The sequence below is a fragment of the Vulpes lagopus genome, chromosome 6 (genome assembly GCF_018345385.1).
Source record: "Vulpes lagopus strain Blue_001 chromosome 6, ASM1834538v1, whole genome shotgun sequence".
Lineage (NCBI taxonomy): Eukaryota > Metazoa > Chordata > Mammalia > Carnivora > Canidae > Vulpes > Vulpes lagopus.
In genome coordinates this window covers 22,914,641-22,940,416 of record NC_054829.1, presented here as the reverse complement: position 1 = coordinate 22,940,416, position 25,776 = coordinate 22,914,641, and the positions used below count along the sequence as shown (strand labels likewise).

At 38.2% G+C, this 25,776-nt stretch overlaps 1 protein-coding gene across 1 annotated transcript in view; it reads right to left on the bottom strand.

Annotated features, from left to right (window-relative positions):
• SNW1 (SNW domain containing 1) overlaps nucleotides 1-25,258 on the bottom strand; it is a 33,417-nt gene extending 8,159 nt beyond the window's left edge. Inside the window, exons 1-9 of the mRNA XM_041758899.1 lie at nucleotides 25,189-25,258; nucleotides 20,297-20,450; nucleotides 14,946-15,107; nucleotides 6,058-6,153; nucleotides 5,857-5,963; nucleotides 4,781-4,885; nucleotides 3,685-3,754; nucleotides 2,696-2,761; nucleotides 947-1,063 (exon numbers count right to left, since the gene is read on the bottom strand). Of these exons, the coding sequence (XP_041614833.1) occupies nucleotides 947-1,063; nucleotides 2,696-2,761; nucleotides 3,685-3,754; nucleotides 4,781-4,885; nucleotides 5,857-5,963; nucleotides 6,058-6,153; nucleotides 14,946-15,107; nucleotides 20,297-20,450; nucleotides 25,189-25,202 (891 nt within the window). The 5' untranslated portion in view covers nucleotides 25,203-25,258. The remainder of the gene's footprint in view (nucleotides 1-946; nucleotides 1,064-2,695; nucleotides 2,762-3,684; nucleotides 3,755-4,780; nucleotides 4,886-5,856; nucleotides 5,964-6,057; nucleotides 6,154-14,945; nucleotides 15,108-20,296; nucleotides 20,451-25,188) is intronic.
• Nucleotides 25,259-25,776: the final 518 nt, after the last annotated feature.

The following is a 25,776-nucleotide window of genomic DNA, read 5'->3' as shown; positions in this document are numbered from 1 at the left end:
TACAGCTATCATCCAACACTGTAACTAAAGTCTGGCTTGAAAGAGAAGTTATAAAGAATTTAGATTTGTTATTGCTAATTAAAACAAAGATTCTTGTCCACTAAAGAAACCTTGCCTGGAATACAATGCAAACTTAGATTTTCACTCTGGAAAATATTTTAGTGGCTGAAAGTATAGGACCCCAATCAATCTTATAAATCACTGTTTCACTAGTGCTTTCTCAGAAACAACCCAAAATATAACAAGATTCCAGTAAAGAAATTTTCAATTTTCAATTTCTTTCACATAGCATGTGTTCAAAATCAAGCAAGTCTATTCAAGATAAAGCCTTAGCAAGAAATGATTTTTATAAGGGTTCTTGCTACGATACAGGAGATATACTTCTCTATGCTCTAGATGCATGCCATAATGTATGTGAACTTCTAAGTCAGACATTAATAATATTAATGCCATAATATTAAAAGACAACCAATATTATAACTATCATTTTCTATAGCATTCAAATATCAAAATGTTTATTTGCCCTTCTATGCTACCAACCTTTTGGGAGACATCTATATTTAAAATAAATCATGAAATCTAAAAACAGCAGTCGGCAATCTCTTTCAAAATGAGATCAGCCTAGCAAACCATCGTTCTAGAATGTGGAAGCTGGACTGCCAGTGGTAGGGTATGTGTGTAAGTCTACAAAGGCTAGACCAGGTATAGAACTGTAAATAGCACCTGCCACCTCTGGCACACATGCTGCAGGTGAGAGCCTCTCTGGGTACTGAGTACTGTAGCGTAAATGGCAGTATCTTAGGTAAATCAAACCATCATGCTATATGGCTTAAAATTCACAGTGATATGTCAATTAAACTGGAACGAACAAACAATATCTTAGGTAACCAAAAATGGATTTACAAATTATCAAGAGCATTAAACCATTTAATTATAACAGACCAACCTTCCGATCAGCAATATAGAGGGCTTCGGCCAGCTTAGCAAAATTCTCATTGATGTGAACTGTCTGGAGGCCTCTTCCATCAGCAGCCAGACGTTTGTCTAATGGAATTGTATACCCCTGTGTGACAGCAGGCAGAAAATACCAGTCATAAAAGAGCAGCAATATATTCTTTAAAAACAGATTTAAAAGTCCATTTTGACCACCACTGAACTTAAGTTTTTTTTCTTATATCTTTTTTCAGTTATGTAACAGCAGCAGCAGCTAACATGAAGGGCTTCCTATGGAGGCCAATTTAAAAGCACTTCACATCTGTAGTCCCATTTCACCTTCACTGTGACTCTGGAAGGCTGGTAACACTGTGTTTCTGTTTCACAGATGCTGCTACTGAGGTAGGGAGCTTAGGTAATGTCCCCAAGGGCACACAGTTAATAACAGATGAGCTAAAATTTAAACTTGGGTAGTGTGACGTTAGAGCCTAAGCTCTGAGCAAAATATTTTCATGTTAATAATGAGTTATAATAAAAGGAAATCACTAGCAAATAGCTAGATAGCTGTTTTTCAAGTAATTTAACAGTCATATAAAAGTGAAACAAGTCACTAAGAGTACATAGAGGTAGTTTTAATGTGTACTGTTTCAACTGAAATTTTGCATCCTATTTTCAATAACTCAAGGAATATGCTTGAACATCCAGGACATTTCAGGCTTAGCTTTATTTTTCCAGATTTTTGACTACATTCCCAAATGTTGACCTCTTGTCCATAGTCTTTATTCCTAATAAATGGGAGTGTTACAGAATCAGCTCAAGATATCACATAATTATATATAGGCTAATCAACCCAAACTGGATCATCCAATAATCTTTTTGTTTTGGTATGAGTACGTAACTTCCTTTAAGAAATAATTTATATTTAATCTACAAATTAAAGTAGTCTTCTTCACCAAACAAAAATAGAATTATGAAACATGATTTGGAGGAAATAGGAAATAGTGATTAGAAAATATATGTTTCATGGGTGCCTGGGTGGTTCAGTCAGTTAAGTGTCTGACTTTTGGTTTTGGCTCAGGTCATGATCTCAAGGTCCTGGGATAGAGCCCTGAGGTAGGCTCCGTGCTCAGTGCAGTCTGCTTGTCCCATTCCCTCTGTTCCTCCTCTCCCGTGAGGATGCACGTGCGTTATTTCAAATAAATAAATAAATAAATAAATAAATAAATAAATAAATAAATAAATAAAATCTTTAAAAAAAAGGAAAAGAAAATATATTTTACATTGTTTTGCAGATTCTTTATGACACCCGGAAGCACTGATGCTTAGATATATATATATATATATAGGATTTAAATAGTTCACACATATTGTTATAAACAGAAAAAAAATGTTTAAAAATTAAAGGACTGAATATATCCAAACATTTTCTCTGTTTTGTCATATTATCATTTATACTGGTTTCTTTCAGAAATAGTTTTAGATATCAATTTCTAAATTTTCTAAAGAATACTATCATTCATTGATATGTTACTCTATTCTATTCCTTTTCTATATGCTTCTTTTCTATAATATTCATGTGACTGGCATACTATGCTTTTATTACATTGAAAAAAAGAAAGTCACGTAAGTTGGGTGTTCCTTTTTGAAAACATTCAGGTAAGTGAGATGCTCAGGATTTAGTGAAAATTTCTGAGGCTGAAGCTCCTTCCTGTTTTCCAGTAGTTCTAATAGTAGGAGACTGATTTTATGACAACTTAATTACCTTTGCATTTTTCCAGTTTGAAATACAAGGAGGAATCTTCCATTCTTGTTGCTCCTTCACAGTCATCTGAGTAGACAAAAGAATGGAAGAAGAGACACTTTTAGATTTGCAGTCCATCTAAAAACCATGTGCAATCTTTCTCTTCAAAGACAGTTCAACAGACATTGACATATGAATAGATTTAGTCAAAGGCCAAAATTCCATTTGTTTGGTAGCTCTATATACTATGTTCCCATACCATGGTTTTTAGTAATAAATTTGATTTAAAAAACGGAAAATAATCTGTAAGTTATTTTTGATACTTATAAATGCTAATTAGTATTTTTCTGTATTTAAAGTGACAGGAGGGATGCCTGGGTGGCTCAGTCAAACGTCTGATTCTTGGTTTTGGCTCAGGTCACAATCTCAGGGTCGTGGGACAGAGCCCAATTTGGGCTCTGTGCTAGCGGGGAGTCTGCTTGGGATTCTCTCTCTCTCTGCCCCTCCCCGCACTTACTCTCCAAAATAAATAGATAAATCTTTAAAAAAATAAAGAATTGATCTATTAAAAAACAAAGTGATAAAACTTCTTTGAAGTGAAAAGTTGTTCTTTTAGTTGGATAATAAATCATACCTAAACAATGTCATTCAGATTATCAGGGGCCTATTAATCGTAGGTATTCAATTCCTATAACTATTGATAATATCCTGCTTGTCAAAGAGCGGACCCTGTTCATTCCATTAAGAGCAGGGGTCAGGCTAATAGCAAGAAAACTAATAGCTAACATTTTATACACATTCTCATAAGCACTCTGGAACTACACATAATAGTCCTGAGTGGGTCCCTATTTGATCTTAAAAAACAAATTAAAAAATAGTTAAGTGCAGTAAAATGTACCTGTATAAGCATCTAGGCTTTGTTCTATGTGAGGTTTTTTTTTTTTTTTTTTTTTTAAATAAAATTAGTAACTATGATAAAAAAAGATTAACTAGACTACAGCAAAAACTACCTTTCGGCTAGGAGAATGCATGACAGGTGCAGGAGGAGAAGGTGGTCCTCGGGGAATTTTCTTATTAATCCTGAAGGATAAATCAAAGCACAATCAGAGTGTTATATATTTTTTTCCATTTTGGTTAATTTGTCTCAAATCTCTTCTTCCCATTTTTGTAAAGCTTCAAACATATACAAAAACAGAGTGTATAATGAATGCTCATCTATCACACATCACTCAGCTTCCACAACCGTTAAAACACAGCCAACCTTGTCACCATCACTACCCACCTCACCTCCACAATATCATTATCGTTTCAGAGTAATATGCTTTTTTTTTTTGTTATAGTGAAAAAATTTAGATTTATAGCCAGCTGGACTCAGTTTAGATGATCCCAATTTTGCTGGCAACATCCAAAGCATCACAGTCAGGAGCCAGTCGAACATACGCTTTGTTCCCCTATCAGGCCTGATCAAGGTGCTGATCCTAGCCACATCAATGTCGTAGAGCTTCTTCACAGTCTGTTTGATCTGGTTCTTGTTGGCCTTGACATCTACGATGAACACAAGTGTGTTGTTGTCTTCTATTTTCTTCATGGCTGACTCGGTAGTTGGGGAACCTGATGATGGCATAGGGATCAAGCTTGTTTCTCCTTAGAGTGCTCTTTCAAAAATATGTGGGCTGCCTTTGGAGACGTAGGGTCTTGGCTCATCAGAATGCAGCTGAAATGCAGATCTTTTTTTTTTTTTTGTGACTGTGGATGCTTTTCAGCACTGCTTTCTGTGGCCTGTCACTACAGATTAGTTTGCATTTTCTAGTTTTTATAATTGGAATCATACAGAATGTACTTGTTTTTGTCTGGTTTCTTTTACTCAGCATAATAATTTTGAGATTTATCCATGTTATTTCATGTATTAAAAGTTTATTTTTTATTAAATTAATTAATGTCAATTAATATTGTTTTAAATTGTTTTAATATCAATATTATTCCATGTATATGGAATGTCCCACAATTTACTTATCCACTAACTTACTGATGGACATTGGAGATATTTTTCTCCTCTAATATCTTTTTTAAGAATAGTGCTTTATTCTCATGAAGCCATCTACTTACTTGAATCTTGGAGGCTCCATTGGATCTTTCTGCATTTCTACCATCCGAATAACTCTCTGTTTAGCTCCAGAGTTGAAAGCCACTCCTTGCTGAGATGGTGTGTATCTGAAGAATGCAAATGAAACCAAAGGTATGACTAGTTCAAACTCAAAAGGTATTTTTTTCTGTTATAATTCTAAGCTAGACTATACTGTCAATTCTTTTCATAAAGCATTAATAGAAAATTTACAAAATATTTAGAGCAGGTAGCAATGGAGATAAGAGAACTAACAGCAATTATGAGTTATAAGCAAAACGTGAACTAGAGTCATATTAGTTTGCAAATAATCCTTCCCCCTCCATTTTCTACCATGGAAGGCATGGTGTTCAATTCCACAGATAAGAGGTCTAAGAAATGGTACTTATTTTGTAAGTTTGCATTTACAGAAGAAACGCCCCAGAATATTCTCAGCACGTAGTTTAGAAATTAGTTCTTGACTAATCATAGGTTGTAAAACAGAAAAAAAATAACAGTAGCAGCCCTAAAACTCTGAATTTTCCTGTAATACCTACATGTGAATCATCTCTTTATACAAGATTTTAGTTGAATGAAATCCCTCAAAATTTATACTATAAAGATGCCTATTATATTAATGATATTAGTACACTGATATTGTTATTATATTATTACATGTAACTATTTAATAAATTATGACATAACCAATATACCATTTATACCATTACGTAAATATTATATAAATATACATTATATAAAACCTATTATAAAAAAAAAAATAAAAAAAAATAAAACCTATTATAAATGGGAAACTGTAAGTAGTATTTGTGGTTTGGATCATATGCTGTAATTGTTAATTTCTACAAACAAAAAATATGTTTTGAAAATAGCATAATAGCTAATATCTTCTAAGTGATAAAGATTCTTCTGCTTTCAGTAGTCTGCACAGAGTCAACAGGCTTCACCTCATTATTCAAAAAATTGCATTTCCAATTGTGACTAAGTAGGATAGTGAAAGAATATCAAGACTCTCAACCCCAATCAAGTCCTACATGAAACAGACTTCCAGGCAAGATCATACCGAATATACTGAGCAGGAGCCAGTTTATCAGCAGCTCGAACTGGCATGGCTGCAGCAACCTTCTGTGATACAGATTTTTCTAAGGCTACTCTTGTCTTTTCTGTTATCTGAAATAAGAAATACCACATTGAGTGGTCTGGAAGTTAACACATATGTAAAAAGTCATCTAAAATAATTATATATCTTTCAATGCCCTGTTACCTCTTTAATGGCTTCTTCATCAGGTCTTTGCAGATCTGGATCATCTGCATTCATGACTTCCTTGGGAACCAGGTCAGTATACTTGCTATAAATGACCTAAAATGTTCAAACAGAAGCAGGCTCAAGAAAAGCAGAAAATGAAAAGAAGCAACCTCATTAAGTCATTTCAGAAGTCAGCACACTTACAAATTTGGGACACAGATTTTTGTCTTTTAGATTTTAAAACCAAGGAAGCTTAAAATATATACACAAATTATTGCCCTGGCTATATAAGTTAATAATTTTCCTTTGACCTCATGCATTTAAATTATTTGAGATCTTCTAATCAAGTCAGTATCCAAATAAATTGTGCCAACAAAATCTTATGCATCAGTGATCCCTATTTTTGAGGCTAAGACTTGAAATTAATGATGATATAAATTGCCTATAGCACCATTATCTTGGATTATAAGCTCATCAGGATTTAAGTCAGGTTACCAAATAATTTCCAAATTCAGGGCCTGGAAAATTTATTGACCTCACCCTACTTATGTTTGTCTTTTCTGGCATCAACTGTATTTACAGACTAAGAAAATAAACATGTGCCATGGTTAAGAAACCCAGAATACTTTCTTCTGTGGGAAAAAAAGAAAAAACAAAACATATTCTATATACACAACTTATTTTATACTCATTATCCAAACTTAGGATGGCTATAATTTCTACTGGGCTTGCCATGTTTCTATGAGGCTGACACTAATGGTCGGCCCCTACCAAACAGAGTATTACTTACTTTTGGGTCCGTCTATACTTTTTGAATACTTTCATAAAAACTTACATAGCAGACTTTACAGAAAAAAAGAGGTACTGGAAATTTAGCAAAAGGAAGGCATTCTAGATTTTGCTGCTTGAGTCAGGAATTTGTGATACACATATAAAAAAAGAACAACTAATGAATATGAGAGAAAACCAAATTCCCAGGTACTTGAGACTTTCAAAAATCACTACTATAAGCCAAAGTCTTATAACAATAACTACATTCTACCATGACATTCCTCAAAAATAGCTTAAAGGAGGAGTGTTTGGGTGGCTCAGTCAGGTGTCTACCTTTGGCTCAAAGGCCCCCGGCTGGGATCATGGCTCGTGAGGCTCCCCGCTCGACTGGGGAGCCTGTTTCTCCCTATCCCTCCGCCCCTAAACCCCTATCCTCTCTTTTTCAATAAATAAATAAAATCTAAAAAAAAAAAAAGCTTGAAGAAGGGGTGCCAGGGTGGCTCAGTTGTTATTAAGCATCTTGATATTCAGGTCATGATCTCTGGGTGGTGAGATCCAACTGCACATGGGGCTCCGTGTTCAGCATAAAGTCTGCTTTGCTTGTCCCTCTTCCTCCCCATCCTCCACTTCTACTCTCAATCCCTCTCTCAAATAAATAAATAAATAGCCAAAAAATAGCTTAAAGGAAATGCAGGCTATTCTTAATTTCTTACTTCAAACAACAGAGCAAAAAACACTTCATGGCCTATATAACCTGACCTGGCTTTCCAAAGTGGCTTTAATCTCCCCCTGTACTTCTCACTTCCTCATTCATTATGCTTCAATTACATTAGCTCTTCCTGTTTTTTGTTTTTGTTTTTTAATTAATTAATTAATTAATTTATGATAGTCAGAGAGAGAGAGAGAGAGAGAGAGAGAGAAGCAGGCTCCATGCACCGGGAGCCTGATGTGGGATTCGATCCCGGATCTCCAGGATCGCGCCCTGGGCCAAAGGCAGGCGCCAAACCGCTGCGCCACCCAGGGATCCCTCTTCCTGTTTTTTGAACACAACATGCTTTTTCCCCAAATTCTGGGCCTTAAAAGTATTGTTCCTAGTTCTTCATGTGAGTTCTCAACCTTTGAGTATCAGTTCAATGGTCATGAATGCATTGATGAGGCCTCTCCTGACTACCCTTGCTAAAGCAGCAACTCCTCCCAACCCAATCACTCAGTGTCACAGCACTCTGATTACTGTCTTCAAAGCATTGCTCATAGTATGGAATTATTTTCCATTTTACTTGTTTATTTATATACTCTATTAAAGTAATAATATTAACTAAAATTTATTAAGCACTTATTTTGTGGCACTATTCTTTGCCTTATATATATTAACTAACTGAACTTTTCTGTTATCAATTCTGAGGTATGTACAATAATTATACCTCTGTTATTGATGAGGAATCTCTAATTCATTAGTTATCTCCAGGGTTTGTAACAATGCCTGCTCCACAGAAGGCACTCAAGTCAGTATTTTTTGTACAAATGAATGAATATATGAATTTTAGAGATGCTCAGTTCTATGCTAAAGGTGATTATATTTTAGGCCCTATAGAATGTTCCCTATAATCTGTGGATTTCTCAGAACAAAGTATCTCACGGCTACAGACTAAAATCCCTAGCTTGTTTTTTCTCAGGAATGAGACTAAGGATGAGGGAAGAAAATGTAGATAGTTTACCACAAAACATGACCACTGATATGTGAACTGCTAGTATCATCAACCTCTCAGTGTTCATTTGGAAGGGACCTAAAACTCACTCTGGGGACAAGAGTGAGGCTCAGTACATTAAGATCACACAGCTAGTAAGTAACTGACCTCAAAAGTCATATTTCTTTTCAAGATGGAAAAATTGATACCACATGAGTTTACGATTATATAACAATACTCTAGAAAATAATATCTAGACTAGGAAGAGTTAATTACTTTTACACAGCAATCATTACAGGAAGGGATTCTAAGTAAATGGCTCCCTGGTAGTCATATGTGCTCAACATAATTTAGCATACAAGAGCCATTTGCTGCTTCTTATTTGGGTATTCCAAAGTTAATAATCCTTTAAATGAGCATCAATAAGATTCTAGCATCTCACAAAGCTGAGTGAAGGACATCTGAAGAGCAAGATTCCTCCATGGTAATTAACTATAAAACCCCCAATTTTTATTGCTTTAGAATCAAATGTGCGAAAGAAACTCAGTATATCCCAGGAGGCAAGGGGGCTAGGGAGGGTTATCTGAAAAATACAATATACCCTAGAAGGTATGAGGAGCACAAATGAGCTCAAACACTATCTTTAGGCTTAGCTAGTTTGTGAAATCATAGGAACAAGGCAATATACAATCTTGGGGTCAGTTTAAAGTTGCTGAGAGTTATTTCTTTGGGGGGAGGAAGGAGTTACAGGCATTCTTTTGGGTAATTATCACATATGCAATATTTCCCATACAACTATTTCAGAAGGAAAAATGTAAATACCAAGGATTTTATTTCAAGATTTATCACTCAAGTCACAATTGGGGAAAAATAAAAGCATTTAGTTCCATCAAAATTTAATTCAAGAAATTTTTTCCTCTACCAATTTTGTATTACTGTAAGTCTTATGTATACAGTATTTATTTTACATGCATCTATGGCCTTAGACTTGCCCTAGAATATTATCCCTTGCAATCTTGCCTTTTTCTTAATCTCTTATACCCGGGGATAGCATTTACCATTCTTGACCTTTCACTATTAATATTTCAGTGAGAACTCTGGTTTCTGAAAAAAAAAAAAAAAAAACAGATCTCTGAAATAAATCAGAAATCTTTGCACTATAATGCAGATTCAATAACCCAATAAGCTATTTTCTTCTTATGTCAAAGACTGTGAATATCAGCCCCTGAATGATAATGAATTTTTAAAGCCCCATTTTAAAGCCATACTTAGTAGCCAATTCCTACTTCCAAAACAGGAAAGTCAGTGATTTTAAAACTGGGCATTGCTGCTACCTTCAAGGCACTACAGGAATTTAATAGGTAGTGGCAATTATGTTAAACATTACACAATGCTCAAGACAGTCCCAAACAATCAAGAAGTGTCCCCTCATATGCATTTGCCAACATGTACCAGTTAATGTTGAATTATTAAATGCATTAAAAAACTTCATGCATTAACCCATCCACTTTTTAAAAAATTAAAATACTTACAAAATTAAGAGGTACAGAGTTTTCCTATATACATCCTATGCATGCATAGCTTCCCCTATTAGGTTAGGGTAAGAGTTAGGCTAAGACTTAGGGTTAGTATGAACCTCTGAGTGGTACTTCTATAAACTACCAATTTTGGATTCATCTCTAGTGGCTGCATTATAGACAAACATATAAAGCTTTCAGTGTACAAAGGACTATTACTTTAGAGACCTTATTTGGCCAGAATACTGAAATCTAAAAACAAACAGTTCTAATATTTCTACTTTACTTTCAAAACAAAATAATCACCAACATACACAGTTGTTAGAGAAAGAAGAAAACTTTCATTCTCTGGGTCAGAGAAAATTCATGGTTTCCAAATCTGAAATTTAATGCAAAATGGGCTAAAACGGTATGTCACTCAAAATTAGTCAACCTGCCAACACCAAACTATTGTCCTAAAGTGTTGCTTTCCCCAAGCAATGACAGGAGAGGTAGCACATACCAATAAAGAATAGTGATTATTCCAAAGAAGGAGAGATGTATCAAAACAAAGGAAGCTAAAGCCTAGTGAAGGCCTCCACGGTACAGGGGACATTTCCAATATATGTCCTACTGAATAGGGATCTATTTTTCCTTTTGCAGGAATGGACTATGCTTCCCTACTGGCTCAGGAGAGGTAGTTTTCTGTTATTCAATGAAAACTGCTATTGCTTCTTCAATAACCACTGATGAATGTCTGTGGGCCAAGCTGTCAGGGACTAAATTAGGTACCAAAGAGGAAACCTAAAGATATAATAGAGCTTACAGTCAAATGACACAGATAGTCATGAATGGGTAGGTACAGCAAAAGGTGATGATGACTCCTATGATAAACATGGAAGAAGGAAGGAAACTCTGTCTAGCCAAGGGACGTTGGGAAGAGTACCCTGAAACAGTGAAGAGCGAGCTGTGATTTGAAAGTGATAGAATTCAAAGGGGGGGGGGGGCTTTCCCATGCACAGGAGGACATCCATGGGAAGTTCCTATAGTAAGAGAGAAGGTGCCATATTAGGGGAGTCGCCAATAGTTCCTTACAGCACATCTTGACAGAGAATGCCTGAAAGTTTTTTCTTTTAAAATTTAAAAAAAGTTTTTAATTATATTTTTTAAAGATTTTATTTATTTATTCATAAGAGACACAGAGAGAGCAGCAGAGATATAGACAGAGGGAGAAGCAGGTTCCCTGTGGGGAGCCTGATGCAGAACTCAATTCCAGGACCCCAGGATCATGACCCGAGCCAAAGGCAGACACTTAACCACGGAGCCACCAAGGCGTCCATTAAAAAAAAAAATTTTAGGGGATTCCTGGGTGGCTCAGCGGTTTGGTGCCTGCCTTTGGCCTGGGGCATGATCCTGGAGTCCAGGATCAAGTCCCACATCGGACTTCCTGTGTGGAGCCTGCTTCTCCCTCTGCCTGTGTCTCTGCCCCCTTGTCTCTTTCTCTATGTCTCTCATGGATGAATAAGTAAAATCTTTATATATATATAAAAAAATTTTAAGTCATCTTTATACCCCAATGTGGGGGCTCAAACTCACAACCTGGAGATCAAGATTTGCATGCTCCACTGGCTGAGCCAGCTGGGTGCCATGAAAGTTTTTCTTCTCTAACAACCATGTACAATAGTGATTATTTTGTGTTGAAAATAAATAGAATAGCTAAAACTGGACTTTTTATTTTTAGAATTCGGTATTCTAGTCATGAGAGCTGAGGCTAGGCTATAAAGGTAAGAAAGGGGGTAAATGGACCATAATAATATGGAGGTTGGCTGGTTCTTACCCTAAAGGCCATGGAAAGATTTTTAGCATGTACACTTGTGTGTGTATACATGGGGGAGAGAGAGTAAGTTAAACAAACAAACAAACAAGGATAAATTTGTTTTTCTAGGCAGGTAAGACAAAGGCTTCATTCAGATTCTGCTGTGATAAATAAAGCAAGAAATGATAAGGGCCTGAATCAAGTAGCAGAGAAGAGCATATACTTGAGAAGTATTAAGGAAGAAGATAAACCATAGTGACTAAGCAGAACCACAAAAGAATGGAATGAGTACTCAACAAAGGCTTTTTAGAGAACATACCAGCTTTATATGTTACATCTGACATCTGAATATCCCTCGACCCAATAAATCCACTAAGAATTTATTTACACAAATATTCAGGTACAAAAAAAGTATCTGCATATGGATCTTGAATAAAGTACTGTCTGAAAACTAAAAAATCAGAAATAACCAATGCTTTTTTTTTTTTTTTTTTAAAGAAACTGCCAAATGCTTAAAGATAAAAATTCAGGCCCATGCACACCATGGACTTCTACACAAATTTTAAAAAATAAAACAGACCAGGGTGTCTGGGTGCTCAGTCAGTTAAGCCTCTAACTCTTGGTTTCGGATTTGGTCATGATCTCAGAGTTGTGAGACTGAGCCCCACATTGGGCTCTGCACTCAGCGTGGAGTCTGCTTGAGTTTCTCTCTCTCCCTCTGCCCCTCTCCCACATGGGTGTGCTCACACACTCTCCATCTCCCTAAAATAAGTAAATAAATCTTAAAAAAAAAAATAAAGCAGACCTATATGTACTAATAAAAATCTTTAAAACATATTAAGTAAAAAGGCAAGCCTATAAAAGTTATGAATATTAAAGTCTCATTCATATAAAAAAGATATTTATGTGTAAAATATGTATATACTTCTTATATTTACCTCTGGGAAGTATTTACCTCTGGGAAATAAAGTGGGAGAAGTAGACAAGACTATATATACATACTTATGTACTGTTGGTCTTCTACAGTAAGAATTTATTAGTGTATTAAAAAAAATCAATAAAATAATGGGAAAAAAAGAACTCCCAGGCTTTTAGCATAGTCAATCAGGAGGATATCACTGCCAGTCACTGAGTTAGAGAATAGAGAAAGTATATTAAGTAGAAAATTATGCATTTAGGTTTGGATTTGATGAGTAGCACTTTGGGAAAATCTAATAGATCTGCCCTTGCAGACAGTAGATATAAGGACCTAGAGCCCAGGAGAGAAAATGGGGCTGAAGACACAGATCCAACAGTTACCAAAATGAGTGGCATTTTTAGCTAGGGGAATAAATTAGATTAGTCAAAGAGATGGTGTTGAGAGAAACAGAGTCTTAGAGACCTTTGCCAGAGTTTTTCTCAGCAGACTGGCTGAGGTGAGGCTGTATTACAGTGAAATGAAGAATGAAAGAAAGTTAAGAAAATCAGGTAGAAATGTGGTGGTAGCTAGAGGGAGCCTTGAGGGAATTCAGGAGAAAACTTTTCTTACAAAAGATGAGAAAAGCAAGCATATTTAAAAGCTCATAGGAAGGAGCCAATAGAGGAGTGGAGGTAAAAGTCACAGTTGAGAAGAAGAATGAAGAAAAAGTGAGGCTGTAAAGGAGAGGGGAAGGAATGAGATCCAGGATACACTAGGGCAAGGTTAGGTTTACAGAAGAGCTTTCTTATAGAGACAAAAGGAAAAGTCAAGACAGAAAGCCAAGTGCAGGATAAAGAAAGTAGACAATTTTCTTCCACTAGTCTTTATATACAAACAGATGTCACCTAGTCACCTGTTCAGCTGAGAGGGGATGGAGAGGAGTAGGAGTTAGAGCTTGGAGGAACACCAAGGGAGCCCAGCTGAAACCTAAGACACAGATTTGCATGACAGTGTTAACTGTTTTCCCTAATAACTCAGCAGTCTTGATGCAGGAACAGAGTATGCATTGTCATTAGTGCTATTAGAGGGTAAAATGAAAATGTTTCCAGGACAGAGAGACAAAGGACAGGTACTGAAACTTCTCAAGTTTTTTCCCCAACATCTTCAATTCTAAAGAGATCTTACCTTTATGTGGAACACTTATTTACAAGAGAAAAAACTAGGTCTTCTTAAAAACAGTTTCTTGGCTCTGAGTGTAGCTGCTCTGTGATGAGATTATTTTAAGTGAATTTTATTTTTGGTCTTTGGATTACTTTGTAAGCAGGCCCATCATAAATCTGGATAGCAAGTGCCAGTTTTATGGTTAATGGGTAAAAAAGTTTGTGTAATTCAAAGGAATTGCTAAAATAATTAAATATCTACGCAAGTACTTTTTAAGTACGAGAAGAATTAGAAAACTATAGACAAATCTAAATTGACAGGTGCCAGAATTGTAGATTTTTAACAATTTTCAAGCACTTAAGAAATGTTAGTGCTATAAAAGAACTTAAAACAATTAAAGTTAAACAATTACAAATTGTTTTTTAAATATTAAACAAATAGATGAAAACCCTAAGTATATAGAAGTTTTCACCAATTTGGAGACTTCAAAGAAAAAAGTCATTGCTATTATGAAGTCATAATATACTGCTCGTATTGTTATGAAGCCCTATCTTCAATTATCCTATGTATATTTCATTGCTACTTTTTAAAAAAAATTATTTTGAAAGAGAGAGAGAGTGCACCAGTAAGAGGAGGGGCACAGGGAGAGGGAGAGAAAATCCCCACTCAGGACGGGGCCCAACACAGGGTTGGATCCCAGGACTCTGAGCTGAAATTAAGAGTTGGAGGCTTGGGCAGCCCGGGTGGCTCAGCGGTTTAGCGCCGCCTTCAGCCCAGGGCCTGATCCTGGAGACCCAGGATCGAGTCCCACGTCAGGCTCCCTGCATGGAACCTGCTTCTCCCTCTGCCTGTGTCTCTGCCTCTCTCTCTATCTGTATGTCTTTCATGAATGAATAAATAAAATCTTAAGAAAAAAAAAAAAAAAGAGTTGGAGGCTTAACTAACTGAGCCACCCAGGTGCCCCTCATTGATACCTTTAACAAAACTAAATGGCTAGATATGTATCATTTCCATAAAATTAAAAAACAAACCTCTTCAAAAAAATTTTACCAATGGGGTAAAATCATTGAGACGATTACCTTGTCTTTTGACTGTCCTTGCCGAGCAATTGCATCATATTTAATTTTTCCTTCAGCATCCACCTGAATGGCCAGTGCATTTGACATTTTTTTCTTTCGTCCCATATCCAGTGGATACTGGGCCACATGGATCTCTGGAAAAGCACCTCCATCTCCAAAATCCTATATATTAAAAAGAAAAGAAATAAGAATATTTAATAGTAACTTGAGATTCAAGATATATTCTTTCATTCAACAAATAATTATCGAGCCCTTGTTATGCTAGATGCTAGAGATACAGCAACAAAGAAAACAGAGGTCCCTGGTCTTGAACAGTGTACATTCTAGTGGGCAAAGATATAAAAAGCCTAATCTTTGGCTTGTGGTAAATGCCTTGAAAATATAATGGGATTGCAATGAGAGGCTACTTCTGATAGTGCGGTTGGGACAGCCTTTGTGATGTGAGCTAAAACCCGAATAATGAGAAATCAGGCATGGGAAGATCTGAAGGAAGCATTTTCTAGGCAGAGCAAATAGTGGCCTTGCTGCAAAAATGAACTTGGAATGTTCTAGGAAACAAGCGTCCAGTGGGGCTGGAGCCTGCTGAGGACAGAGGAGCAGACACACAGGTGGTAAGTTTGCATGGGCAGACAGACACCTGATCACGAAAGGGATTCTAGACCATGGCAAGGAATTTGGATTTCTATCCATGTGGCAGGAAGAAATTAAACAGAATGTTTAGGGCAATGAGAAGATTTTTAGTTTTAGCATATACAATTTTTTTACTTAGGTGCACTTCAAGATACAAGAGCACAGAAATGTAAAGAATTTTTTCTTGGAACCAGATTTTAAAAACATTTTTAAAAAAGATTTTATTTATTTATTTATGAGAGACAGAGATAGAGAGGCAGAGACAGAGGCAGAGGGAGAAGCAGGTTCCACGCAGGCAGCCCAATGTGGGATTCGATCCCAGGACTCCAGGATCACACCCCAACTGCTGAGCCACCCAGGCTTCCCTTTAATAACATTTATTCATGTCCCATGAAAAGCAAATAATAGAATAGGAAGGCCTCAGAAATGAGTTCACCACATTTTTAATGGTGACTATATACAATTATTTAGAAGAGAGGACTAAAACTTCTAAAGTAGAACAAGCTAAGTAAAGTCAGTTGATGAAGTTTAACATTACAAAAAAAGGTAGCTTATCAAATAAGCATTTATCAAATATAACTTTTAAATATTTTTGTTAAATTTAGTAGTATTCATTTAGGACCTTCTTATAATGTACAAAATCCACACTCATTTAATTCTTTTATTTCTCCAATAACTCATATTTTCATACAGAAAAAATTCAAGTTTAGAAAAGTTAGGTGATTTTCCTAAGATGTCATGGCTAGCATATGTAGGAATTGAACTCAGATCTTCTGACTCCAAAAAACTTTGTATTTTTTACTGAACGAAAATTCCTTTTTATCCCCCTAAAAGATTTTATTTATTTATTCATGAGAGTCACAGAGAGAGGGGCAGAGATATAGGCAGAGGGAGCCTGACGTGGGACTTGATTCCAGGCCCCCAGGATCATGATCTGAGCCAAAGGCAGATGCTCAACCACTTGAGCCACCCAGGTGCCCCTAAAATTCTCTTTTAGCTCAAAAAAGGGCAAATCAGTACTACTAAAAAATGATAGGAAAAAATATATATTTAAAGATTTTATTTATTTATTCATGAGAGACAGAGAGAGGCAGAGACATAGGCAGAGGGAGAAGCAGGCTCCATGCAGGGAGCCCAACATGGGACTTGATCCCAAGACTCCAGGATTATGCCCTGAGCCGAAGGCAGATGCTCAATATTTCTAAAAATATTTTTTCCTGGGATGCCTGGATGGCTCAGTGGTTGAGTGCCTCCCTTTGGCCTAGGGCACGATCATGGAGTCCTGGGATCCAGTCCCACGTCGGGCTCCCTGAATGGAGCTTGCTTCTCTCCCTCTGGGGAGGGGTGCACCTGATTGGTTCAGTTGGTATAGCGCGCAACTCTTGATCTCAGGGTTGTAAGGCTGAGCCCCATGTTGGGTCCAGAAATTTCTTAAAAATAAATAAATGAATACATACATACATACATACATACATACATACAGTGACTTGGAGTAGTTCCTCTCTGGGATTATGCCACTAATCTGATAGGTTTATTTCTTTTTGCTTTGGATTCTCAGGAGTTGCTTAAAAAATGCTTTGTGTGGGCAGCCTGGGTGGCTCAGCAGTTTACTGCCACCTTCAGCCCAGGGTGTGGTCCTGGAGACCGGGGATCAAATCCCACAGTACCCTGCATGGAATGGAGCCTGCTTCTCCCTCTGCCTGTGTCTGTGTCTCTCTCGAATAAATAAATAAAATATCTAAAAAAAATTTTTTTAAATTTAAATTCTAGATAATTAACATAGAGTGCAATATTATTTTCAGGAGTAGAATTCAGTGATTCATCCCATATAACAAGATAGGAAAATATATTAAAATCAATCATTTAGAGGTGATTTGATGAAGAAACTTTATGTAAATAACGACTTTTAAAAGACCTCCTCCTTCAATAAATATTCCATTGGGTCCTGGATATATGATTTCCTAGGTATGATATGCTGACTTGCTAAAGAAAAAATTTGACATTTTATTTTATTTTTAAATAATAAATTTATTTTTTATTGGTGTTTAATTTGCCAACATACAGAATAACACCCAGTGCTCATCCCGTCAAGTGCCCCCCTCAGTGCCCACCACCCAGTCACTCCCACCTCCCGCCCTCTTCCCCTTCCACCACCCCTAGTTCGTTTCCCAGAGTTAGGAGTCTTCCATGTTCTGTCTCCCTTTCTGATATTTCCTACCCATTTCTTCTCCCTTCCTCTCTATTCCCTTTCACTATTATTTATATTCCCCAAATGAATGAGTAACTTTGACATTTTAAAAAACAAAAAATAAGGGCGAGGGAGACATTTTCTTACAAATTAGGCAGAAAATAGTTAAAGCATTTCCAAGAAAGGTGCTACCTGTACCCAGGCCATCAATATGACACATGCTCAGATTTGCTAGGGCTCTTGAACTAGAATAAGCACTTTAGAACTGTGGATGTGGCATTATGTGGTCATTAAGCCTGCCAGAAAATCATAGCTTTTCCTTTGAAAACTAGAACAAAATGCTTTCTCCATAGAACGTTCACTCCCCTACAAAAGCATTCACAGTATTTCCAGATTAGCTGGCCATTTTTGTTTGATTTTCAAATAAACTGTTCTGTTCCACCAGGATATATGAAACCTTTCGTCAAGTAAGATTTTAAAAAGTTAATAGTCCCTGACTGTCCTAATGCTGAAATGGAAATAGGATGAGATTTCTGTTGTACGTAAAATGATGCCTGCCACCCCTGCCCTATAACCTATTGAGAGGCAAACAAAGAATATCTATCATCCCTCAAAAGAAACACACTATCCTTTGGTTCGATAATGCCAATCACTACCTTTCTGTCCCAGGTAAGTGGGCATTATAGCCTCCTTGATTATCTTTTATTTTGTCCTGCTTCTCACAAATATACTATCAGTGAAAACAAAAGAAACAACAATGCCTTAGTAATTTTAATAAGACTGGTCTTGGCATATTAGAATATTAATTAAGTCTAGAAGAGGGCTGAGAAAAAAAAAAAAAACAAGGAAATTTTTTATGACATGATCTAGTTGGGAGTTTGTCTTCCAGGCTCTACAGAGTGTTCTGGTAGGTAGGGAGAATGCCAAACATGGGAGAGGCTGAGAATGCAGATGGCATCTTGCAGGGTGTGAAGCAACAGATTTCAGTCCAATGAATGCTTAGTTCACTATGAACAACACGTGGAAGCATATGAAAAAAGGTAAAGGCATGGACCCTTCACATTGTAAGGTAAAAATCACAACTGTAAAAGGAAAGAATGTAAGAAAGTGATAAAATGAAGATACCTGGCTACAAAAATGAATGGTTTAAGAGGAGAGATTTTTAATAGGGCAGGTACATTCCTTGGGAAGTGGAGGAAGGAAATTTGCAAGAGTCAGAATGAATATTAAGAGATGGAAAAGAGGGAATCCCTGGGTGGCTTAGCGGTTTAGCGCCTGCCTTTGGCCCAGGGCGTGATCCTGGAGTCCCGGGATCGAGTCCCATGTCTGGCTCCTAGCATGGAGCCTGCTTCTCCCTCCTCCTGTGTCTCTGCCTCTCTCTCTCTCTGTCTGTATAAATCTTTAAAAAAAAAAAAAAAAAAAAAAAAAAAGAGATGGAAAAGAAAAAGGCTCAATCAAAGAGGAAGTGGTCCTGGGGAGGCAAAATAGTTAAGTCTCAAATATTTGCTTTTCTCCCTAGATGAAAAAGGTGGTCAAGCATGAGAAATCTGCCCTGGAATTAGGGAAAGGATTATGTATTGAACTGCAGTACAAGATACACAGTAACTAGGAGGACAGGTACTATCAAATAAGTTTGTTTTTTGGAAACAAGCTAGAGATATAAAAAGATCAGTACAGATTCATCTTTCTCCTTACTGCCTCCAAACCAACAATCAAATTCTCTTATACTGGGACGCCTGGGTGGCTCAGCAGTTTGGTGCCTGCCTTCAGCCCAGGAATCCTGGGACCCCAGGATCGAGTCCCACATCGGGCTCCCTGCATGGAGCCTGTTTCTCCCTCTGCTCCTGTCTCTGCCTCTCTCTCTCTGTGTCTCTCATGAATAAATAAATAAAATATTAAAAAAACTCTTATAGCTTCTAAAAAATTAATCTGTATATTAGACATATAGAAACATTCTCAAATTGAAAACAAGAAAACAGATCAAGAGAGGTCAGGATCTGCTGACTAAACAGTAACCAGCACAGGTATGATGCAAAAACACTTATTATTATTTATTCTTTTAAACTCCTTGCCAATGATCTTGCCACTATACTTAATAGGAAGGAAATCAGAAAAGGAAACACTGCTGGAGTTTTCCCTGGAGGAAAGCTGTCTCTGCAGGGTTATGTGGCATTGTGCATATAGGGAGAAGAGAGGGAAAGGCACCCGAACATGAACTTGTTCTTTCATTTTCTCCTCTTACTTTCCTATTATTTTCCCTCTGCGGTAATTGCTAGATTTATAGAGGGTATGTTAGTTTCTTTTGTACGTTTAATAGCTGGACATTAAGAAGCGACACAACCAGGTATAATTCTCTCATGTTCACAAAGCAGTGATACTAAGCCAGAAGAAAAAGATCAATGCCCTAAGAGGAGTACATGTCTTAGGAACTCATCACCAGGATTTCTAGGATATTGGCATTCATGTGCAGACATTCTATGGTTTAAATTTATTTTACAAGGGTATTATAATAAATGTTAGCACAATTATTTACCTCTAATAATCGAGGTATCCAGCCTTTCCTGTACCCATATGGAGGAGGTTCTCTTCGGGACGAGACCAGTGAGGTCTGTCTTGATCTCTGGGATCTTGCTTTTTCTTCAGCCTCAAGCTGGTCCTGAGATAGCTGAGTAGGTGCAGGTAAAAAGCTATAAGCAAAGATAATACAAGTCAGAATTGTAAAAAATTCTCACATTAGATCATTGCAATTTGGCCATCAGAGGCTATTTTACCATACTACTTTTTTCTCTTTAGCAGGTCAAACATGTCAATGATTTATGGCAGTATTATATATCAGTCATTTTATTTTGTCTGGAAAGAAATAGGTACTCAGAGATATACAGTAAAACATGTTTGACTAGGATGCAGGCAAATGATGCCCCAAATAAAAAATTAATAGGTATTTCATATAATAAATAAACTATTGAGTTTTTATGCTTCCACATTATAACAAGGAAACATTCTCAATTACCAGGGGCCAACTGTCCACTATACAGTTGCACTAGTGTCTTTCCTACTTTCGTACTCCTTATTTTTAACTGCTTTACTCTTATGCTTCTTACTTTTAACTATTTTAGCATCAATACAAAAAAATAAGGATTAGCACTGAATGTAACAAAGAGGTGGACAAAAGAAAGAAAATATAAACTGCATATTTAAGTGTGTTTTACCAAAGGTATCTAACTTAGAATGCAGTTTAAAACTTAAGAAGTCAAAGATTCAAAGCAGAAATCCTAAATATGTACTTTGTTACTCTTTAATCAAAGCAGCCTTTCTACCAAGCAATTCTTAGCAACTTTGAAGTGTGATAAATGTTACTACAGAGATATCCCAAAGTACCACAAAAGGATTCCAGTAATAAATAATACAATTAATGGAAAAGTTAAGGTTTCTTTGTAATTCTTGGTTAGTAAGCATATTTCAGTAAGCAACAGAACTTATTTATTCAAAATATTTATTGAGCACTTGGGTGCAGGTACTGTGCTAGGTAGGCAATGAGACTATAAACTGAGAAAGACCGGTTACATCTTGCAGAGGAGAGACAATTACTCATACAAATCCACAATCACAAATTGAATTAAAGCTGAAGGAAAAAATACAGAGGGCTATACACGAGAGGGATCTATTCTAGAGTTGGGTACTATGATGGATAAGAACCCAGAGTTCAAATCCTACCTATGCAAGGTAGTAACCCAGATAAGTTACCTACCTCTCTGAACCTGTTTTCTCATCTGTAGAGGCAGATCAAAAGATGACCTACCTCACAGAGTTGCTCTAAGTACTAAATGAGAAAATCGATGAACCCCCTTCACAGTGTCTAAATATTATTCAATACATACTTGATTATTTGGATCTGTTCCACAATTCCCCCCAATTTGGGTTTGTTGGACCTACCATGCTCCCACAAGACCCCCTATATACTACTATTATAACATCTGTCTTACTGTTTTAGAATCATCTACTCATTTACCTTTCTTTTTCTCACCAGAAACTTGCAGGAATCATGCTTTCAGCTTCTTTCATCCCTAACTCTTTAGGCATTGTCTAGCTCACAGCACATCCTTTCCCACAGTGCTTTTACAGAAAACTCTTAAGAAAACTTTTTTTAAAAAAATATTTTATCTATTTATTTATTCATGAGAGACACAGAGACATATGCATAGGCAGAGGGAGAAGCAGGCTTCTCTCAGGGAACCCGGTGTGGGACTCGATCCCACAACTGGGATCACGCTGTGAGCCAAAGGCAGATGCTCAACCACTGAGCCACCCAGGCATCGCTCATTCATTCATTCTTAAAGATTTATTAAGTAATTTCTACATCCAACATAGGGCTTGAATTTACAACCCCAAGATCAAGTCTCATGCTCTACTGAGACAGCCAGGTGCCCCCACCCTAGATCTTTTAGTCCTTGTTTCTTAGCATTGATTTCTCTGCTCAATTATATCTCCCCAGAGCTGTTTTCTGACCATCTCAATCAAAACACCACCACCCCACTCCACATTTTGAGTCACTCTCTGTCCTTTTATCTTTATTTTATTCCTAGTAATCACTACCTGATATTGCATTATTGATTTGTTTACATATAGATAGGTAAGTAGTTTGTCTTTCCTAGACTGTAAGCTCTTCGAAAATAAAGGAGTTTTCCAGACTGACTTAATACTGTAAAACCAGCACTAGAACAGTGTCTGGCACATGGTAGATCTTCAACAAGTATTTGTTGAATGATGAATGGATAAAGGACTGGAGTCAAAAGTTTTGGGCTTTTACCATAATTCTATTCAGTATAACTCATATATCCAATTCATAGGAGGGATACAAAGATAGTGTAAAGAAGCCAAAATATTTATTATTTTCTCTTTTCTTTACCTTCTGCTGTAAGAACTGATTACGAAGATGATCCAAAGGCAGGCAGCCTGCCAAAGCAAAGGGTCCAGACGATACAGTGAACAAGTAACTTGGCCTGGATTAGGGTCTGAACATACTCTAGACTTCCAGAGGGTCTTAATTTTGCTTTTCCTTGTAAAAGATGACATTCCCACAAGAGGCACACTCCTGTGGTGGCAGGATAGGGGAAAGGGGTACATAGTGGGCTGTGGGCTGTATATGTAAGCAGAAAATCTACCTCAGTGGTTCTCAACTGGGTGGCAAAATAACTACAATGTAGGTATTTGATAATGTCTGGAGACATGATTGTCAAGACTTAGGGGATAGGGAATGGGTGAAGGGGAGGGAGGTGCCTCTGGCATCTAATGTATAGAGGCCAAAGATGCTGCCAAACATCCTACTACTAGGCAGCCCCAGTGGCTCAGAGGTTTGGTGCTGCCTGCAGCCCGGGGTGTGGTCCTGGAGACCTGGAATCAAGTCCCACGTTAGGCTCCCTGCAGGGAGCCTGTTTCTCCCTCTGCCTGTGTCTCTGCCTCTCTCTCTGTGAGTGTTTGTGTCTCTCATGAATAAATAAATAAAATCTTAAAAAAAAAAAAAAAAAACAAACATCCTACTACTATACACAGGACAGCCCCACACCAGAATGAATCATCCAGTCCAAAACCTCAACAGTGCCACTGTTGAGACATCTTTTATTTTTTTTTTTTAAAGATTTTATTTATTTGAGACAGAGAGAGAGAGACAGGCAGAGGGAGAAGCAGGCTCCATGCAGGGAGCGGGACATGGGACTTGATCCCAAGTCTCCTGGATCACGCCCTGGGCTGAGCGGTGCTAAACCGCTGAGCCACAGGGACTGCCCACTGTTGAGACACCTTGGTCTACCCTTTCCCCTTTACCAAATAAAGCATATTAAATGCAAGTAATATTATTAGATACATAACCCCAAATACAGTTGCATTTAGAAAACTAAATCAGTATGACCTTAAATCTTTAGTTAGTCACAATAACTGGTGACACCAATATTGCAACACATCAATATGTTAAGTCCCTGCTATTAAGTAATCCTTGGTAGGTCTTGGAGATAAGGTAACACTTCACCTGCAATCAAATCAACCAGAGCTCACTGAAATCAGAAAACTATGTAGCCTCCAAGACTAGCCATTTAAGGACTGCACTCTGCTGCTGCAATTTTAAGCCCACAATAACCCACAAGATCTGCTATTTTCCCTGTGTCCTTTTCCACAAATACCTTCCCTCACAACCCTGGTAATCTTTGCCACAGTGCCTCCCACCTGGAGGCGCACTCAAATGTTTGCTGCTTACTAAATTGAACTCCTTAGTTCATCCAACTTATTTAGTCTAATTCTTTTTGCACTTAAGGTTACTACTACACAAGTGAGCATTCTGTGCTGTTCTTTCTTCCGTATCTGTATGCCTCGGACCCCACCTTCCCTGCAAAGACTGTTAGATGGCTTTTGAGTGTGTGTGTGTGTGTGTATACACACAGGCCCTAGGATATAGAGAGCAAGGCACCCAAAATTAATCCCCCCAAGAACTTTCTGATTAAAACGTTTTGTGGGATCCATAACTGCCATCAGTCAGGAAAAAGAAGCGTTGAGGAGAATCAAGCAGGTTTAGGGAGCTCAAGCCGATGTCCCCAAAACGATTTCCTTCACAGGCATCTTTGACAACTCAACTTTTCCTGCTTGCGTTCGCATACGGGAAGTTTTTCTTCTCAGATGGGGCAGCAGGTCGCCGACTAGCAGGAGTTATGTAACTCCTCGGAATCTCCCACTTAAGCATCTCTCTCTTTTTTTTTTCCCCCCTCAAAGGCGGGGACCACTTTACACGCGGTTACCAAGGCAACCGAGAACAGCAAAAATCTGAAGTGGTTCTATCTACGGAAGAAATTCTAAGGTCCAAAGTTAAAAGTGCGGAGCAGCGGCTCATTACTAGTAGACAGTGGCCACTACAGTGGCTAATAAAAAAACATCTGTGTTCGGTGCCGGGCTCCTCACCTCACATCTTTTTTTTTTTTTTTTCTTCAGGAATCCTGGTTTCGGGGCACAGACGAGACTTGGGCAGACACACGGCGGTAAGCCGGCTCGTGGGCTCCCGCCGCTTCACTTCGTCCAGACAAATAAGCCACTGCCCTCCCTCCACACCCCCACCGCGCCCGCCCGAGGCGCGGACCGCACGGAGCGCTCTCCACAACCCCGGGATGCGACTCCTTGGCATCCGCGGCCGGAGAACTATTTGTCGCGCCAAGGCTCTCGGCCCTCGTGAGGGGACGAACTCGACCCGGGAAACCGCTGAGGAAAGACCCCAGCTTCCGTGAGGCCTAGTCGCCCCGGAGGCCTGCAGGAGGGCCTAGCCGCGGTCCCAGCCCATGTCGCTCTGTGCCCCGCGCCAGGTCACCGCCCGGAGACAGTGGGCAGAGAAATAAAAAACGTGGGTACTCCCAGACCCTTCCGTATCGAGGACCCCCATCAACAACCCACCTGGTGAGCGCCATCTTCTTCCGCTTCTTCCAGCGCGAGCGACAGCACCGCGGGGCGGGTCTTTCCCCTTGACGAGGAGGGGAAAGGAAGGAGCACGCGATGCGCAGGCGCCTCGGCCGAACGGCCTTCTGGGATTCGTAGTTCTTTGGACAAGAGAGTGCGATTCTGTCCTAAGCCGACCGCGCGGTTACAATGAGACTAAGGCTTCAGTTAAGGCGGATGCATCCCTGGTACCCTGTGACGGAATAGGGCGTTCCCTATTCTTCCAAAATAACGAAGGTGAGGTGCCTTTTAAACCGCTTTATTTTATTCCTCACTCAGTCTCATTCCCCGTGTAGTCATCCCCAATACAAGAAGAGTATCTTGGGAATGGCAACGTTAAATAAAAGGGTGACAGGGTTTTAAAACAATGGGAAATCGGGAGACTGTCGAAGGGAGAGTTTGGGAACGCTCCAAAAATATTCACACTCGAAACTTTTCTTTGAACTCTGCCCCCTACCTCCACACCCCACCCCCAAAACACTGTCCTGGGGGGGTCTTGTGTGATCCTCGGTAAGTTGCCTTTACAGCACTTCTTTTGTGTATTGT